Source organism: Pithys albifrons, chromosome 1 (genome assembly GCF_047495875.1).
Source record: "Pithys albifrons albifrons isolate INPA30051 chromosome 1, PitAlb_v1, whole genome shotgun sequence".
NCBI lineage: Eukaryota > Metazoa > Chordata > Aves > Passeriformes > Thamnophilidae > Pithys > Pithys albifrons.
The window spans coordinates 85014882-85034650 of record NC_092458.1 but is presented as its reverse complement, the minus strand read 5'-3'; the positions used below and the strand labels follow the sequence as shown (position 1 = coordinate 85034650).

At 42.1% G+C, this 19769-nt stretch overlaps 1 protein-coding gene and 1 long non-coding RNA gene across 4 annotated transcripts in view; one reads left to right on the top strand and one right to left on the bottom strand.

Annotated features, from left to right (window-relative positions):
• LOC139672768 (alpha-2-macroglobulin-like) overlaps positions 1-16019 on the bottom strand; it is a 38592-nt gene extending 22573 nt beyond the window's left edge. For 2 of the 3 annotated variants that reach the window (XM_071557302.1, XM_071557322.1), the window contains exons 1-12: positions 15729-16019; positions 11406-11589; positions 10682-10838; positions 10068-10120; positions 9358-9378; positions 6411-6579; positions 4450-4534; positions 3616-3739; positions 2756-2870; positions 2519-2628; positions 1533-1694; positions 1046-1273 (exon numbers count right to left, since the gene is read on the bottom strand). In XM_071557302.1, coding sequence (XP_071413403.1) covers positions 1046-1273; positions 1533-1694; positions 2519-2628; positions 2756-2870; positions 3616-3739; positions 4450-4534; positions 6411-6579; positions 9358-9378; positions 10068-10120; positions 10682-10838; positions 11406-11589; positions 15729-15817 — 1497 coding nt within the window. In that variant the 5' untranslated portion in view covers positions 15818-16019. The remainder of the gene's footprint in view (positions 1-1045; positions 1274-1532; positions 1695-2518; positions 2629-2755; positions 2871-3615; positions 3740-4449; positions 4535-6410; positions 6580-9357; positions 9379-10067; positions 10121-10681; positions 10839-11405; positions 11590-15728) is intronic. The other variant, XM_071557312.1, reaches the window with a different exon arrangement.
• LOC139672782 (uncharacterized) lies at positions 14898-19395 on the top strand. Its single transcript, XR_011697979.1, has 3 exons — positions 14898-15333; positions 15724-15835; positions 19265-19395. It is a non-coding gene; the product is annotated as an uncharacterized lncRNA (long non-coding RNA).
• The last annotated feature ends 374 nt before the right edge of the window (positions 19396-19769 follow it).

The window sequence follows — 19769 nt, the reverse complement described above, 5'->3', positions numbered from 1 at the left end:
CACATCTATAAAAATGGAAGTTCTCTCTGTTTACCTGCTGTATGTGCATACTTAAGACCAGTTTTCCCAGGCTATCAGGTTAAACAGGTGTCTTGTCCTTCAATTAACTGTTAGCAGTCTTGAAAATAAACACATAGCCATCTCTAGCACAGGTTTCTATTATCTTTTTTGAATATCAGCCTAAGTCCCCTGGTGTTCTGTACAATCCATCAGAACTGAATTGTCTGTTCCACTGATTTCTTCTGGTTCTCCAAAGCTACTCTCATCACCTCTGCTTGTGTCATTAATTAGGATAAACAGAAAAACAAATTTAGGGAGAAAGAAATTCTATTAAACATTCACCTGATATTCACCTGATTCTTCCTGTTCTCCCAAGCAAAACTGACATACAATTGTTCGGTCACAGTTAAATTAGTCTCTCTTCTCTGACCTCCAAATTGAACAAATTCATAGTTCTCAATGCCAGCATGCTATAGTCTGTTCCAACTACTGTGGTATCCCAAACTTTCCACGATTGCTTGATGTTCAGCCTAACCTCTAAGTTTATTGGGCTTTTCTGGTAGTGCATTTAGAGGTGTTGCTTTAGTTTCATCAGTCAGATGACTACCAAAGGACATGATGGAGTAGAAGATACCTTTCCTTCTCATCTTTTATCTTCTTGTTGTAGGGTGTTGGTTTCTGAGCAGTGAGCATATGTGAACTGGAATTTGGAATGGGAGAAACAGGGAGTGGATTATCGTAAAATGAGAGTCTTGGGTAGCTGTCCCCAAGACAGTGCACTCTTCATCAGTATTTTGTCTCTCTTCTGTTCTTAGTAAAACATGTACACCCTACTCATGTCTGCACTCAGAAGAGAGAGAAATGAGAAATACTACAGAAATGTGTTTAGATTGCACTGCCACAGGCCACACTTTCCATTTCAAACCCTCTCTGGCCATATAGTAGTGCCATATAATAGTGCTGTGGCTGCTTATCATGGAACATAGCTGGAGATGACATAGTACTTTCTGTGGCCATAGATCAAATAACCACAATTACTTCTTACCAAGTAGTAAATGACAATTTTCTTCTGCTCCCCTATGGCCTCTCGTGTGAAGATATAGTGCACTTGGACTTCTGTGAGGGAGCCACAAGTTAATGTCTCATGCTTTGGCTCAATTTTGAGGAAGCTCTTACTGGGTGAATAAAACCGACTTATTCTACGCATGGCATGCTCATATGATGGTGTGATCCAGTTGCTGTCATAACAGTTCAGTTCAGGTTTATGATCTGCCTGAGAAAGAAGAATAAAAATTCATAATTCAATAAAACTAGGTAACAAGCCACATAAAAGTCCACAGAAGAACTCTAGATATATTCTGTATTTCCCATTCTTAGAAGATGGTAAAGAACATCAACAGAAGACACAGAGAGGAGAGGTGACCTGTCAAGAAACTTGCCTTATTTTCCAGTTGGCGGAAAGACTGATAACCCACGGATAGATATTTCCCCTGTTGATGAGACAGAGGCTTACCCCTGTCTTTGCTACTCACTCGGATTTCCAGGGAGGCTTGTGTGAAGGTGGTAGTGTCTATGGAAAACCAGGATTGTCCCTGCTCATCTGTAGTGTAATTCCCTTTGTATCTGTCTCCGTCCACAGAAATCATGATGGTTTCATTGGCAATTGGATTATCAGTGCCATCAACCAGCTTCACCTAACAAAGCAATAACAAACTTCAGGTTTTGGCCTAGCAACAGAAAACAACTCCCATGTAATAAAGCCTCTTTCCTCCTCCTTGCCTTTCTTGACAGAGAAGAACAAAAGAAAAGAATGTGGAAATGTGTGAGGTGAGTTGTCTGAGAACAACTGAGGAAATTTTCAGCAAGACAACCTGATTGGCCCATGGAAATTATTTATCAGGACCCTAAATTCCTCACTAGTTTTAATTTCCCTGGCCAGCCTCATTTGGGACCTTCACCACATATCATCTGTCTCTTGGTTCAGGAACTCTAAGTTCTGGCTTGTGCCCTGTTTTGGAGCAAAGGTACACTCGAGGTAGACCTACACTTTGATCTTTTTCCTGTTATTCCCATCTGGAATTCCTTGGCTGGGGTCATCACCTCACATTGTCAGGTGGTCACTAGACCCCACCTGTTGGTGGAACCTGTTACTGTCACCACTCCTGCTCTGCTCACTTTGGTTGAGTTGTGTGGGACAGTGCTCTTGTTGATGCGGTCACTACGCCTGCCTATGTTGTGGTCACCCTTTGCACTTGGATAACATTCCCTTGTGAAATAATCCATGCTTGTTGCTCCCTATCAGAACAGTGCGCCTTCTCTTCTGTACTGGACTGACTGCCAGGACTGTCAGGGTCATGTGTCTCTTAGAGTGCCTTGAGTATCAGTAACTCATCTGCCTGTGCAAAGGCAGAGAAAGGTCGGCCATGTAACCTGACCAAGCTGCTACCCCATCTGATGAGATTACACACTTGTGTGTTTGCTATGCCATTCATTGTTCATGGGCTCAGAAATTCCTTACCATTCCAAAGAGTGGAATCCCTGGTCTGTACTGAGAGTCCAGTAGGTCAAAGCTGATTTTGCTCATGATGGATGTGATACCACAGGAGCCTGTTCCAGTCATCTCTATTCCTGAGACAGAGCACAGTGAAGAGGGATTATAAACGAATTTCTAGTCATGTTGGTCCACTTTTCTTGTCTTTGCCAGGCCCTCCTGTTATGGCCTGCTACCACTTTGACATCTCCATGTGATACATACCTGTGCCATCTTCTGTGATCTTGCCCTGTACCTCAATGCCCATCTCATATCCCCTGCGTTGGAGTTGAAATACCTTGGTCCTCACAACATCAGAAACACATCCACGAGCATCTGCCTAAGCAAGGGATTGTAGAGAAAACTGAAATTCTGTGAACTAAGTTGGTGCCATGGGGGACTGGAATAGAGACCCCAAACCCAACATACTTAAATTCTGTCCCTGAAATCCCAGACTTCAAGGGTTGTCTCCAAGACCAGAACTTGTGTTCATGCTGTTTCCTAGTGTTTCATTGCTACACTTTCTCTGTTCTGAGAGGTACCTGACACACAGTTCTCTAAGGCACGCACTGGTTTCCTGTTGACTCCTACCTGCCTTAGTTCCTTTTTTCTTCCTGTTTCTTCCATTGTTTTCACTCCTTCCCTTTTTGCCCTTTCTCTTGTATTTGACCCACATACAATACCACATCATCTTCTTTGTTCCTTGTTCTCTATACTACCTTGTTTTGTCCTCATCTTTGCTTCTCATTCCTTGAGAGTCCCTCTCACAGTTACAAAATTCTTTCACATGTTCTTTTCTCAGTTTTTGAAACAACAGCAGGGACCCCACGGCTGGTAACAGGAGAATTGGATTTGGTAACAGGAGATCAGGATTTCAGCTGTGGGGTTTTCACCATCAGTTCTGTTTCTAGTTTAATGACCCCTCTCCTAAGAATGTCTTCCTCTGAGATTCTCTGCTTTTCCCTGGGCAGAGAGTTATTTCTGATGTTCTACTATCTCCTGACGGACATGGATTTGTGCTCTCTTAAGACAACACTGCTTTTAAACCATAAGAAAAACCACTACATTTTAATCTTGGGACTCACCTGCCTAGTGAATTCTTCACACACAGATTCTGCTTCTTTTCCGTAACAACTTGAAGAAGAATGGGAAAATTTCCGGCACACTTGGACATTCACCAAACCAGGAACAGGTTTCCCATAGGTGTACCTATAATCATAACATGTTAAACAATGTATCAGATGACGAGACAAATAGTCATAGTCACAACTCAGCTGCATTTCCTTAAAGATCTCTGTGGATGATTTTCTAATACTTTTTCTTGAAGGCTGACTAATCTGATATTTTAATGATACTAGTAATTATATTTCCATCATTTCCATAGTGAGTTTCTTCCATCGTCCATGGAAGAAACATCCATCTTGTTCTCTGTGGGAGATCGCTGCAGAAAAAGGTCAGCTTTAGAAATATGGGGGCATCCCCATATTACAAACTGCTGAGGATTCAGTAAAGAAACGGAAAGGAAACCAGTAGCTCAGAAGGTGCAATTTATGAGTTAAAACTGAGAACACTGAGTTTGTGTCACCAGTATAAATGATGTCTGATCTGATACCTCTAAGTATTTGAGGGTTCAGGACTGGAAGAGAAGTTCTAACTGAAGAAATGTAAAGACAGAAAGAAAAAATATACAATAAACTGAGAAGTGAAAGCTGCAGATTGATTTGACATCATCTTTTAAGGAACACAGAGCAGACCCTTCACTTTGATTGTTCAGATCAAGTAGCAGACTCAGGATTGATAGAATGAAATAAGTCTGCAGTAGATGCCTCGGAAAAGTATAAAAAGCCTTTACCAGGTCTTCTTTTGATCCTCAGTAGAAAGGAGAAGTAAAGAAAAAACAAGAGAGCTCTGTGACTCACAAACCACAGACAGACACTGGAAGCTCGTTGTCCTTAATAGTGATCATCTTGGGCAGCTTCACCAGGACCTCAAACTTGGGCAGCACTGGATGGGAGAGAGAAAGTCTGATGTGAGATGAGTGAATGAGAGCTCTGTACTACATAGCAACCTGAATACAGAGCCAGGATTATCTTAATATGAACCTCTCCATGGTCTTCAGTACAGACCTCCTGCCCCTTCCCTAGGTTTTATCAGCCTTCACCATTCGGATATAAAGTGAATTAAGGTAGTTTGTAGGCCTTACCTTCCCTTATTTACAGCATATGCTCATGTAATCCCATTGGCACCAGACAGCTGTGTAGAACCCTTACATATGTCCATTCAGAAGAGCACACTGGTTCTGTTACGTTGTGTTCACAATTCATAATTTGGAACAATGACTTGGAGCAGCACATTTCACCACCTTTGTAATTTACCACATTGAAATGGCTTGAATCATTGATTCTCTTGGCTGACTCTTCCTGTTCTGGAGTTCTAAAGTTGCTTTTAGGCTCACTGATATGTAACATGGGATACTGTCCCACATACCCAGAGAATTCTAGTGAATCTAGTCACAGAGTCTCAGAGCTATATTTTCAAGTGGAAAAGTCAGCAATAAAGACCGATATAAAGGGGCACAAGTAAAAGACTTATTTTGTTCCTGAGTATTAAATTACATCCTTCTTACCATACTGCATCCTGTAACCATAAGCCTCCAACTACTCATGCCTAGGACTGCACTGAAGCACGTAATGGCCTGCTTCCAGATGGTGCAGCTGATGGGTTTTTTTCACAGGCCAAGGTAATAACAGTAGGGTGGTTGCACATCCAGTCCCAGGAACTGAAAAGCATCCCTGAGTAAAACAGTTTAGATACAACTTTGCCTCTAAGAAGGGAGGCAAGGCTCAGTGTTTCAACCCTAGAGCACATTTCCTCAAAAGACTGTAAAAGAGAAATAGCAACAGGAGAGATTCTTAGAAATAAAACTCCAGAACAAATGAAAGAAAAATTAGCTTAGTGTGCGGCTAACAAAGTGACATACTTCTTTGATCTTGCAGGGCATTCAGAATGATTTTTGTGGGAGGAGGAATAGCCTATCTGTCACCATGGCAGGTCAAAGCCTGTAACCCTGTTTGTGGTCAAATTATTCACCATGCCTGACTTTGAACCAAATAAGCCAGTCCCATGGACTTCAATGACAATCTTCTTTGGGTCACATCCTGCGTATTCCAGAAACAGCAGGTTCTGGTCAATGTGCAGGGTCATTCGGGCTCCATGTATAGCTGGTGGGGAATCTGGGAGTGCTGAGCACTGGCCTTCTCCAATGCACACAGCCTACCCAGAATACACGTCTACTAACACCTGAGAAATTTTATTATGGAACTGGGGGTTAGAAGACTCCCTTCTTGAGCATATTTCTCCTTACTCAGTCTCTAGTACGAGTCTGTTTGTGTCCACTTGTAACACTTGTGGAATGTTCTTCAATCACAAGTTTTCTATCAAACATGTTTTCTAGGCTTTTGCAGAAATAAGGAAGAGGAAAAAGAAGACTACTAGTGGAGTAACAGAACTCAGGCAGATGAAGAGAGAGAGACAAAACAGGGTCACCAAAATATTGTAATCTCTTATTTTGCATCTAGTGCTACTTGGAACAAGTTGCTGAACTGAAAAGAAACTAAACCAAAGTCAGCTGAAACTCCTGGCACAAGCCAGGAAGTCATGTACTCCCAAAAACACTATGAAAAAACACAGTATCAGGCAAGTTGCAGAGATGCCATAAAGGAAGCAACCACTTCTGATACTCAGTACTTTCTGGCTCAGCCTCTATGAACCCCATTGGCTGTCGCTTCCCTATGCTATTCCCAGGAAATTCCAAATTGAGAGGTCACAATAAAAGGCCTTGCTGCCAACCCCACTTACAGCCCATACTTCCTCTCCTTACCATATTCCTCCACACTGAAGAAGTGTTCCACATGGGATGAGAAGCTTTTCTGCACAACTATTTTGTAGGAGCCCTGGATGGGGTCTGCAGTGAGAGGGAAGGAAAGCTGTGTAAGGCCCATCTCTAGTTCCACTCCTTGCCACTGGTACACACGATTCCTTTGAGGATCCTGCAAGTGAGGTAAAAACATCACAAGACAGTACAGGAGACTCCCAGGGAAAGAGCAGTGCAGTGCCTGGTTTACACATCTCAGATGGGAAACTCCTGTCAATAATCCGTGAGGATCTGTAAGCGCTTACCTATCAATTTTGCATAATTAGCATACAAGAAAGCTTTTCAACCCTGGAGATCCTGTGTTGTCTCCCCCTCAGCTCTACCTATATGTTTACAAATGATGGGGCCAGGAAGCTAGGAAAGACAGACTGGCGAGGTAACGAGATAAAGACATTGATACCAGAATAAGTGGAGCACAGGGAAGGGAGCTTCTAGAAGTTCCCTTCTAGAAGGAAAGTTTCAGCTTCCTTGACTGGTTATACAGCCTACAAAAAGGTCTTTTTTTCTCTGCCTGGAACGAAGACTGTTGAAGTACCAGTACAGAAACTGCTGAGGAATCAGATACCTGATTTATCTATTGGACTGAGAAATGTATATGTGTAGGAGTCCAGGCCTACTGGTGGGATGGAGGAGTGGGGACATGAACAGAGGAAAATATACCCCACATATGGACATCCAGCTGAGAGTTCTCTCTTGTGTCTCTCTGATCCTAATGCCAGAGGTGAAATCTCACCACTACTACAGCTGTTTAATGTTCATTATCAACTATCAATATTTAATTCACTCAGTTCCAAATTTCTTGTAGAAGTCACTGAATCAGCACAGTGAAGCTACATAGTTTGCTGCACCTTTTCCAGGCTGCTCAGTAGTATGGTTAATGTTTACAGTCTTTCATTTTCTGCCTGCTCTTTGCATTGTACCTTGTCTGTCACCAAAAGTTTATTTACTCTAGATAAGTATGTGACTCAAGGTATGTGACTATGTGCATTTACTTCACTGAGATTTTATCTCAGGGCTTAGGGAAAATGAAGATGTGAATGGCCTCTCCCAGTTGGAGGTCACCAGTCAGGGGGCAGAATAAGGGGCCATTCTTCCCAAGAAGCACCCTGGAAGGACAGCACAGTCTGTGTTCATTTCAACCCTGCTGTAAAGATCATCCCTTATTGTGAGTGACACCACTGATCTTCCTTGGAAGAGGAATGCAAGAAAATGTTCATAGCTGAGCTTGTGAACTTTTTGCCATTCCTGTGATGTATCTATAGGGAAAGCCTGAAAGCCAGTTTGTTTGCTTTTCCTCAGAAAGGCTTTTTTATCTCTAAATGACAAAAGCAATAGATCAGGATAACAGTTCAGAAATTATAGGCTCATACTAACTTCTGCCTTTGTGGTTGACTAAGATAAATTAGTGACATTAAGGGTGTGGATTGATGAGCATTTATTTCCTTAGCAGTGCTAACTTTTGGGCTGTTACCTTTCTTCACTCCTGCCATGGTTCCCTTTGGTCCAGACCAAATTTCATGCAATCATGTGGTGCTCTGCACTGACAGATCTAATCTGGTAAAAAAAAATACTCTAAAGCAGTGAATTTGCTGCCAGATGAGTTTCCTACTGTACAAGACTGCCTAGTAGGCATCTGTAAAATCCAAACAAAGGACAGTGCTGAACTGAGAAGAAGCATTGAAGAAGTGAGACATGGGGTTGAAGGACATGACCTACATAAGTTGGCTTAAATGGCATGGACAAACATGATGCTTACAGGTAAGAGCTGAAAAGACAGATGGCCTTCCTAGTGATTTAAAATTGAAGTTTTTCATGGTACTGACACAAAAAATGTTATGAAATTATTCAGCTTGTTAGGCAAAGACATATTTCTGGAGGCAGTGGAGAGGATCTATTTCTTCTTACTCCTTTCATGACATTCCTGTACCCAGTAAAGTATTATCTCATTGAAAGGGAGGAGACTCCAGTGGACAGCCTCAGTAAAAGGTAGTGCCAAGATGCACTCCTCCACCTGCTAAACCACACCACACACTTTCTTACTCTTCTTTCTCCAATATTCATGGACCATTGTGGCCCACCAGCTCTGCAGCTCTGTTCTGGCAGTTTGCTCATGGGAAGAGAGAACGACAGCACTCTGATGGGAGAGTACAAAAAAGCAGCATAGCCTGTCTGGCAAACCTGTCTCTCCTGTTGTGACAACTCCCCAGCTCTAGACAGAGATGATGCAGAATGGAGACAGCAATCCCATACCACAAGGAGCAATGACAGAACTCACTACAAAGGACTCATTAATCACATGAACCAACTCAGAATTTGTGCACGTTAATTTCAGGGTCCGTCACTGGGTCCTTTTCATCAATTGTCAACAAGAAGAGATTCCAGATAATAATTGTAAATTTTGGGTTCTCAGCTGGAAAAATGAGTACTTAAATAATTGACAGAAACATCCTTTTAACTGACTTTTGCCTGCCACTAAAATTCAAACATTAAAAAAAAAAAAACAGACAAAAAGGGCATGTGCTTGGGAAGATGGAGTATGTCTACTTACATAGTTCTGTTTCTTTAGTTTTCCTAGCTTATTTAACACAATTCTCTAATCTCATCCACACATAGTAGATAGAAAATCTTAGTTCTGACGGGAAAGAGGAACAAGCCATTCTGATATGACCTTGCATTGATTAAGTATTTTGTTCCTACAGCACACTCTGCAATCAAAGAACCATTGTTGGAACCTATGTTCATGCCCATCTATTCAGCCTTCTTTTACACAAAGGAAAAAGTTCATGCATTAATGTTTTCCCCCTTGCACCTCAGCCTGAAAACACCACTGCTGGAAACAAGTACCTCTGTGCCTGCACATTCTTCTGAAATAATGACATAGTTATCCACTTACCTGAACATAGACAAATGGAAACTGTGGGGAAAGAGCAAAGGAAAATGAGTGTTAGACATACTAGTCACACATGGATGGAAGTAATTTCCAGATTTGGACTGAAGGGCAGAAGAACAACCTCCTAAGAAGGTTGTGTAATTCTCTTTTTGCATTTCCTCCATTTCCTTGGTTCTTAATGGTTAAGAGAATATTTTCTATAATATTTTAGGACCCTGACATTTGATCTTACCACAATATGAAAACATGATGAAGTGAGAGTTTTCAAAGAACTTGTCTGCACGAGGAACTGATTGTCAAATAAGCTAAAAGTTGGACTTACACCTCTGACCAGTTCCTTAAAACCAAGTGTTCTTGTCATGCTGCTCTCTAAGCATATGGTTGCGCCCACTGCCAGAAACAACTACACACCTGTCCCTTCCAATGGAAACTTGTCCCAACTATATTTTCAGTAATGAGATCCCTGCCCAGATGCTTAGCTACATACAGTCCTTTGCAAATCTGGTTTTAAACACCTGCGTGCTATTGAAGAATGGGACATGTCTTTCAGTCAATAGAGACAGGTGGAGTGTGTCCCTGGACGGAATATGAAATGGGTGAAGAATGGTGTGAGAGAGTATCAAAGGTTGTCTTCAGTCATTCTGGATGATGACAGTAAGGGTGTTAGTTGGGAATTAAATCTCCTAGTTAAAAACAAGGAATTAAGGCTCTACCTTCTCATTCAGTGGGTAGAAGTCTTTGTCCAGAGAGACGATCCGAAACATAACTGAAGGGTGTAAAGGAAAAGAAGGAAATTCCACTGTTAAATCTGCAGTCATTACCAGGAAATGTCAGTGTTTCAATAACTTATAACTCAGATTCATTCCACAGATCAACAGGCTCCAAATTGAGATCTCTAAGTAAAGGAAGCAATTACTTCAGGCTCTTTCTCTTTCAAATGGTGAGGGGCAGATAAATTTAGAAGGATAATCAGGTCTTGGCTGAAGTGAATTGTCTCTTGGGAGTGCCTGTCCTGCTTTGTTGATTCAAGTTCAGCCAAGGGAGACTACACTTTGAATTCATCCCAGTTTTGTGCCACTAGTTGAGTAGAATTAATGTGAATCTGTGTCTATATCTGGCTGAGATGCTGTGCCTGAAGGATGAAAAATAGGAATGATGAAGGTACCACAATGCCCTAGATCTCAGCCGACAGAAATTAGATTTACTAAGAGCTTTAGCTCTCCCCATGAAGAAATCTGAAAACTTTTATTAAAGTATAGTTCCTCTGGGGAATGAAGTCCTTAAGAGTTTATGCTGTCATAGTCAACATCAACCCAGTTCCTTGTACCTGTCTGTCCAGGCTTGTAGATGGGTTTGTCTGTCTGGATGAAGACCAAGCTCTCAGAATTCTTGACCAGCACTGACTTGCGGCTATTGAACTGCAGTGTGTCCCCCTTCACCGTCACAGTGAGAAATGCCACTGATGTGCTATTGGATTTTGGAAGCTAAGGAAAATGAAGGGGAAAACTGCTTTACAGATTCACCCTGTTGCAGTAAGCCTTTAAAGGATGGAGTATAAGCTGGGCCAGAAAGTTTTGCAAAGGGATAAAAAAGACTCATTGCATGAAGCAAGTGAAAAACATGATTCCCTCCCTTTACAAATTTTATTAGAGAAATATTGAATCTGATCTTATTTCATGGTCTTGGTGATTTAGTAAAATGAAAATTAACCCAAATTCATTAATTAGGGTGTTGAACCTGTTGTTTACATTAGTCACCAATCAGCCTTCTGCAGCAAAATTTGTGAATAAGCTCCAGAATGAGACAAATGACCTCATGGACCTCATCATCTTTAACCATTCCCCAGTTTCTACAGTTTTCATTCCACTTCAATATTTTTCCTCTGAGTCTTATATAGATCAAACAAAAATGGAGTACATTCTGTCAGTCAAAGTTCCAAAAGACTTCTCTAAGTCATGCATGCATAGAAATAATATGTTTCTGGACTCTTTCCATCTACCAGATCATGTCAATAAACACAAGAGATCATCCCACAAGGATCAGAGACTCACAGAGAAGGGGATGCAGGTGAACATGTCCTTCTCTGACACCACGTCATCAATCAAGCTCCTGTTCTCCCCTTGATACTCGAGTGTGGCACTCAGAGTCACAGACTCATTCAGGTGGGTCAGCTGAACACAGACTTTCTCAGGAGAATCTGTGTGTATCAGAAAGGGCAGTAGCACCAAATACTGCCTAGGAAAGAGGAAAGCAAGAAAGATCAGAAATGTGAAACAATTTTAAGATAACAGTATTAAGTGAAAGGAAATTAACAAATCAGCATGCCTAATCCATTACTATCCCTGTGAACAGCAGTGCATATAACATGAGCATTCATCTTATTTTGAGTTTATACATATTAAGTAAGTAATTAGCCTAAAAGCAGGAAAATGCTTGCAGAGGAAGGAACAATTTCTATGTTAATAGAGTGTGCTTTACAAAGGATGTTTTGTTTGGCTTCACAGCAGGGAGTAAGGACGGTTTGAAAGGTTCCAAGCTGTTAATTGAATTTTGTGTATCCCACAATCTTCTATTGAGACTCAAACGCATTAGCTAAAAACAGCTGAAAAAACCCCCACCCACCGGCTGCTCCAGTCTTTGCCTATCCAGGTTTCCAGGTTTCCAAATCCTTCACATGCAGAGCAAAGACGTGAGTGCTTACAGTTTTGGGACCTTATTAAGATAAGAACACAAAGGATTTTGGAGTGTAGTGTATTATTGCAACTCAAGTGTACTTGCACCTTCAAAGAGCTTTTGATAAATGTCCCTCACCGAAGAACCTTAAACTCAGCTGTCATTCAATAAAAGCGATCATTTTACTAATAAATTGAATTATGAATTCTGACCTGGATTAATTGGTTAAAAGAGAGGAGACAAAGGGTAGAAACCCATAAAAATCTCTGCAGTTTGTGTTGGGATCCTTGTTCTTCAGTACCATTCTAAATGATCTGGGAAGTACAATTTTCTGAAAATTGTCCAGGATAAGAAAATACCTAAAACTGACTGACATATTTGTGGAAAAGTTTTGTTGTATGGTAGGACTGAGTAGCAAAATTGCAAATAAACTGTTCATAAACAGAAAATAATACCACTAAGTAGGTTACTACCACTCAGACTTGAGCATTGTTGATCATTCTTGGAAAATTCTCATTCAGTAATAAGTAACAAATGGACTGTAGGAAAGTGTTCAAAAAGGAATAGAGGACAAATACAGCTTGGTCCATCCAGAGCTACATTACTGCCTGGACTCTGGACTTTTTGGGTAGTCCTAAAGCTGCTGTGGAGGCTGTCAGACCCAGGCAATACCTCCATTTCCTTCACCACCAAGCAATGGGATGAAGTGTGGTGAGGAGCCTCCTGGCAACTCTGCTCAGCCTGTGCTGCTTCAGAAGCAGTGAGAGGAGGGAACTCCAGCCACCCAAGGAGTGACTTAAAACTTGTGACTCTCTGCATTCTCCAATGTTTTCTTTCTTCCACAGCCTTCTTACCACCTTCACCTCATGCCTGCTTCCCCTACTCTCATTTTCCCTGTCCCATCAGTGGCACTGGCAATCTGATAATAACATCCAGTCTACCGAAGGGACAGCATGACCTAGTTCATGGGGAATTTGGCCTCATTTCTCTTCCTGTTCACTGTTCTTCTGATATTTTGGCCAACTTGCAGAACTTTCCCTTAGACCAGCTTCCCTGTCTTAAACAAAGATACAAAACATACTGTTTATAGACCTCTCTTTAGGTGTTTTGGAATGTGTTGGTGAAAAGACCTAGATGAATTAAAGCACTATAAAGGCTTTAGTAACTTGGATCACAAAATCCATGTATAGACATTCCAGATAAAAAGCATCTAGGCTTCCAAAAGAGACCTCAGCTTCTTCCCTGCATGCAATGAACTGTTCTGACAAGAGAGGCAGTGACTCTGACAGAAGCATGCGTCAAGGACGGATAGGAGACCCTAGAGATAGTCATCAGTTTGTCTATATAGAGAAGAGAAAACAATACTGTACCTTAAGGTGGAATGTCTGTCTGTATATTGACTCTCAGCTACTTATTAGAACAAGCATCTAATCAAAGGCAGCAGTGAATTTCATTCGCTCCATCAGCCCAAATCCATACCTGCCAATTCAAGTGTCATTACGACCTCGCATTTCTGACCCTATGCAGTGTATTCCCAAGCATGTACACTGCATTGTACAAGAGCTTACATGCACAGCCATGTACCAGAACAGGAGAACAAGACTTTCTGTTGCATTTTTCCAGAACAACCCAGAGAAAGAAAAGCAACAGAAGAAAAAGAAGCAAAATAAAAGCATCTCTTGCTCAGTACCTTACAGAACCATAGAAGTTTGAGTTGCAAAGGACCTCTGGATGTCTTAAGCTCAGCTTCTCTCTTGGAACAGCACTGTTGCAAAGGACTCCATAGATGGGAGTCTCTATCATCTCCCTGGGTCTCCTGTTTCAGTGCTGCACTAACTTTTTGTGTTTTCTAATATGTAGTCTGAACCTTAACTGTGTCTCCTGTGCAGCTGGCCACATGTGAAACAGCAACTGCTGTTGCCCAAGGAGGCGATATCCCTACTTGCACAGAGCACAGTAAGTCTTGAAGTTTAATTTTTGTTTTCAGTTCAAAGGTGGCTTTCCTTCTTTGTCATACACAACATCTCATCTACTCTGCTGCAGTTGAAGTGAAACCACTACTCTTATACTACCTAGCAATTCAATGCCCAGATTTCATTGCCTTCCTGCTGGGCTCCTATTTTACTTCTGTGCACTCCAACAACACCCTAGTCTCTCCCACCTCTCTCAGCCTTTCCTCCTTCTTCCCTCCCCAAATGGGGTTCAGATCGGAGACAAAGAGCAGCCTACAAGAAAGATGGAAAGAGATTCTTTACAAGGGCACATAGTGACAGAACAAGGGAGAATGGCTTCAAATTGAAAGAGAATAGGTTTAGATTAGATACAAGGAAAAAATTCTGTGAAGGGTGGTAAGGCACTGCCTAGAGAAAGCTGTGGATTCCCCATCCCTGAAGTGTTCAAGGCCATGTTGAATGGAGCTCTGAGCAACCTACTCTAGTAAAAGGTGTCCCTGTCCATGGCAAGGGCATTGAAACTAGATGATCTTTAAGGTCCCTTCAAACCCAGGCCAGGTTTTATGATTCCCGGTTGCTCATAGGTCTGAAGGGTATGGTTTTATTCCCTTTCCCCCTGATGTTGGGAAAGGATGCATGAAGATTACTTCATCTTAATTGCTTAGTTACATCAGATTTCTGCAGGGAGACTAGAGAGCTCTGCCTGACCCCAAAGCAAACTTGGCTGGCTGATCTACCCCAGAAGCACTCAAACAGGGCACGTGAATGAGAGGTTGGTGGTACACTGTGAGTCAAAGGTCCTTCAGGCTGACCCAGTGATCACTTCACCTCTGACCACACAGTAAGTGGGAGCAGTAATGCTGAACCTTGTGCTACAGCTGTGATCGCTACGGCCGTGCTTGGGGGTGTGAAATCTCTGCAGCAAGCATTACAAGACCTGTGTATGTGAGAGCTGCACTTCTGTCAGCAAAGCAAGAGGAACAGTGTGTGACAGCAGCCAGGGTCTGAAGAGGGAGACTGCTCCCATCCAGACTAAAGAATTCAGAGCAACACTCTCTGCTAGGTGAGACTGGAGTGGGCATGCCAGGCTCCAGTCAGCCTGTGCCATCCCAGGACGCCCCTCTCCTCCGGGCCATCAGCACTGTGTGCTGCTGATCTGCAGAGGGAGGTTGCTGGCACCAGACTCTGTGCTGGAGGAAGAGAAACTAGGTCACAGATCCTCTTTGAGAACAAGTACATCTGATGCTGCCAAGGGAAACAAACTGGCAGGAGAAAGGGGAACAAACCTACTTGAAAGCAACAGGAGAATGTGGAGAAGCAACTCAGTGATTGAAACAATGATACTCCAGGAAAGGTAAGTGCCTGGATTCTGTCATCATGGCTACAAAAACCCAGGCCCTGAGAGGTTTTTAGGCAGAAACTTACTTAGGCAAAGACGTTGTGAGGATCCAGGTCGTAACTATAAGACACTGCAGGGCAGGACTGTGGGCACTGACAAACACTGGAGGAGAGGGAGGGTTTGAGGCTGGAAGGGGGACACTGGAGGAGGTGGCAGTGGGGAGGGGTGTAGGGATGGACAACCAGGGGGTTACAGGGTGGGAGTGGGGAAGCACTGTGCAGGAAGCTCAGGGCTTTGTTATTAGTGGGATGCAGGGCAGAAACAGAATAAACTGGCAAACAGTAAGGAAGAAAACTGAAGAAACAGGGGAGCACTAAGACCTCCCTCCCCCCTCCACATGTGCAGCTTACGGTTCTGGGTTGGAAGAGGTATTTCCAGGAAGGAAGAAGAGAAGAAGTAGGAAGATGTTTGGCTTGCTGGGCAGCTTGCTCTTCCCCATGGTGCAGAGCAGGTCGTGGTGAGTGAAGCAGACACCCAGTCTGGTCCGGTGCTGCTGTTTTCCTGCACCTTATAATTCTCTTCCACTCTCTGCTCAGTCAGCCTCTTTATAACTGCTCTCTGCAAACAGCCCAGGGGTAGAGAAGATAAAGGCTGGGGGCCAGGGCCCATCCGGAAACAGGGAGAGGCAGTAAGGAGGAGCTGGAACAGAGGGACAGTATTTGGCTGGAGACTCTGAAAGTGGGGGAAGGGTATTTATTTGGATAATGCTTATATTAGAAATCTTTGAATGATTCATACCCTGTTTTTCTTAACCCCTCAGAAATCTGCAGCATTGGGGCTACAAACTATGTTCAACACAGGGTAATTAACGTTCCCTGTGGGCAGCATCCAATCACAGCACTCTGATGAGGGGTGCTCAGATCTTTTAAGCCAAAAGCCAGGTTTACAGGTACTTTAAGAACAAAAGGAATTCCACAAACAGAAACATTGCCCATATCATGTTAACAGAATACTGCCATAGTTTGCTGACACAGTTGCCGTGGGTTAGCTAATTAGTCAGGAATACAACCCAAAATGTGGTGGAGCTCTGGTCTAGATATGGAAATATGTTCTGTTTTCACTGCAAATATGCACAAATATTACACAATGTTTTGGGAGACATCCTTGCCTCCCCAGAATGGTGATCACCTTCCATCATTCAGTGTCACCTGGAACACAGATGTGCCAGGTGGCTCCTCTTCCTGTTGCCAAATTCAGATCTGTGCTGCTCTGGGTCACGCTTGTAACAGAAGTCACTCAGAAATCGTGTTGCTCATTTGACTTGGTCTTCTGCAAACCTCTGGTTGTAGGAGTATGTCTAGAAGCCGAATCTAGTAAGAAAAAAGTTAGCTAAATTCCAGCAGGTCATTGAACAGAAATATTCAGTCCAAGCTATGAGCACTTTATGGCCAGTCCACAGAAAACTGTTAAAATTGTGGGCATAGGGCTATCAGAATCCCTTCCAGTGCTGCATAATGGAAGGATTTGGTAACACTCTTTATGGAGATTCATGATCCCTGTGAAGATTTCTGTTGTGTGTGAATAACCCAGCAGGGAAAATGCTGCAGCACAAACAACCTCGAATGTGTCTTTGTGAAATCACATTAATGGCAGAGGTTCTTCATTTTGCACAAGAGAGCTTATTAGACCACAACAGCAAAGGCAGCCCTATTTGCTTTTTGTCTTAAGTTCAAGCTTTGAAAAAGAGTGAACGTTAAGACTAAATATTAGCTATAGCAGCATGTCTCGAATCTCATGCAGTAGTCAGAAAACTGCAGGGAAGAGAAGTGCGAAGAACAAGGAGAAATGTTTATGGATAAAAGGAAGTTTAAGAATTATGTTAAAAAATCATGCAAAGAGTCTTGTTGAATAAAATTTACCACCTTTTATAAACCAAAAAGTTAGGAAAACAGTCAGGAAGCAGCCAGTGTCTGCTAGTGGGAAATATTATACATATGTCATGTGGAGAAGGAAGGAATACATACTCATGCAAACCAGAAGATTTAGCAGACTATCAGTTAAAGATGGTAATACTGATAAAAAGGAAGAGGTTGTGTAACTGCCAAGTAATAAAACGCATACAAAACTTTTTCTAGAAATATCCCCTATCATCTGTCCTCTTCCATTTTTTACTTTAGTAAATAACTTGTGCAAAACAGTGCTTTTCAAAGAAATAGTGTCCTGGGCATTTGCTAAAAACTGTGACTCACACCAAGTTGTTTGTTGTCATTTAAGCTGCTGAAAACTGAATCTAAAAACCAATTTGAATGGACATATGCAAAGTACAATTTAAGGATGAGTATATAAAAATAAATTTCATAGATCTACAGCATCATCAAACCTAAAGTGATATTTGCTATCTTCTTTAATGAATTTGCCATTCACAAGGTATAAAATATCTGCTTCTCAGTTCCCCAGGAACATCTTACCAGCTCTCTAAAACCCTAATTCCTGCTTTGGTCCCCAAGCACTAACCACCTTATTAGCTCAGGCAGCTGGTGCTTCAGCTGGTTTCTCTCTCACAAATCTCAGAACAAGTGGTCTGAATTTGTACTTAGCTTGAAAGCTTTTGGGTGTTTTTTCAGTCCTGAAGGAGACAGTGTGTGTTTGAAAGGCTGGCTACTTCTTCCAACAGGGCTACTTGGTCTAATAAAATACCTAACTGCTGAAAAAGACATGCAACGTATTTTCTGTACACAGTGGTTGTTTCAATGAACTCTCTGTCATAATTTTAACTGCAAGAGGGATATTTCCTCTTATGATAATACTTTATATGTGTCTGAGGTCAAAGTGCACCTGTCAGGTCAAGAGAAAATCTGTACGAGTCAAGTATCTTCAGAGACTGGTCTCCATATTAAGTTGGTACAAAACCCAAGTGAATCATTGTACCTATCTGCTGATCACAAGGAATTCAAATTATGCCACATCAGAGTAAATCTAGCCCAAATCTCTAAATCAAATTTCTTATATCCTTCCAAGCTGAGTCGACTTCTATACTAAATGAAAGCAATTAATTTTAGTTCTTCCTGCTTGAAAAGAAATGATTGCACATATATACTTTCAATTCTAAAGGTAGCACAACTTTTGGTTGTTCTATAGGATGTTTTAGAAACATGTATTTCCAATGCTAAATTAAAACTATAACATTATTCTGCAATTTCATTTTGTTCCTGTCCTAGTTCAGCAGGAGGGACCAGCTAACCCTGTGTGGGGGTGATCAAAGCTGTGTATTCTACCCCCTCTATTCATTCCCCAAGGTCAATGGCCCATTAGCAGCAGCTGCCCAGGGAGCCATTATCACTTCACACCCAGCCTGAGGGGGGCGGAGCTGCCAATGGGCCATCAACAGCTCAACACCCCCTGGCTCCCAGAGTTAATCACCCATTGTGTGAGTCCCCGCCCAGGGGGAGGGACTGAGAGCTCCCTGAGGGTACATAAGGGGTGGGTAAGAAGACCTCGGGAACTTCTCGTTGGATCCAGAGCAGCAGCAGGACCTCGACAGCAGGAGATCACCGCTCTCGCCCAGACCACAGCCCTCGCCTGCACCAACAGGTTTTTCTTTTCCTTTTCCTCTGGACTTGGGGGAACCACAGGGGTCTCAGCACAAGGGCAAACAAACCCCCTTGGGTTTGTGCCCCAGGACACTGGGTTATACTGCTGGGGTATTGTGAGTTGAAAGCAATTTCCCTTGTGTGTCAGTGTTGTTATTGTAATATTATTATTAAATTTTAGGTCTGACTTATAATCTCTCTCGTGGTGAGTTCATTTCCCCTGCTGGTTCACCTTCAAACCAGCACAGTTCCAAAGAACACTTCAGAAAATTAGCTTAATTCTAGATAATTCTGAGTGAGGTTACAGTGATATACTGGTAAGTTACACGTGCTAACACACCTGATTTCCTTTACAGGTATTATCATATTGGAATGGAGAAAGACACCAGGTTAATAAGAAACATATGCCACGGGAGCACTTCTACTTGTCCTGAATGTATCATTATGACTATTTTTTGTTTTCTGAAGCATTAAAATTTCTACAATATTTCCTTCTCAGTTCCTTTTCATCAGCACTTTAAAATATATTATTTTGAACTGGACTGACTGACACAAAAGATAATAACTTAATACAGGCCACCATGAATATTAATAAATCCCAGTCATAGCACACTTTATTCTGCAAAGTTTCCTCTAAACCATACAGCCTTCACTGCATTGCCTAGCAAAGACAAATTTGATGTGTTCTACACCTCCAAGTTTATGAGCACAAGAGAAAACATAGAAGACATCTTTTCCCTGGAAAATAAAGTAAGATACCAAGCTGTGTAATTTTAATCACCTTAATCCAATTCTGGCATAGTTTCCTCTGACTTCTTTCCAGTTTCTATTCTTTAGCTTTGTGAATGACTGCCAACTGTC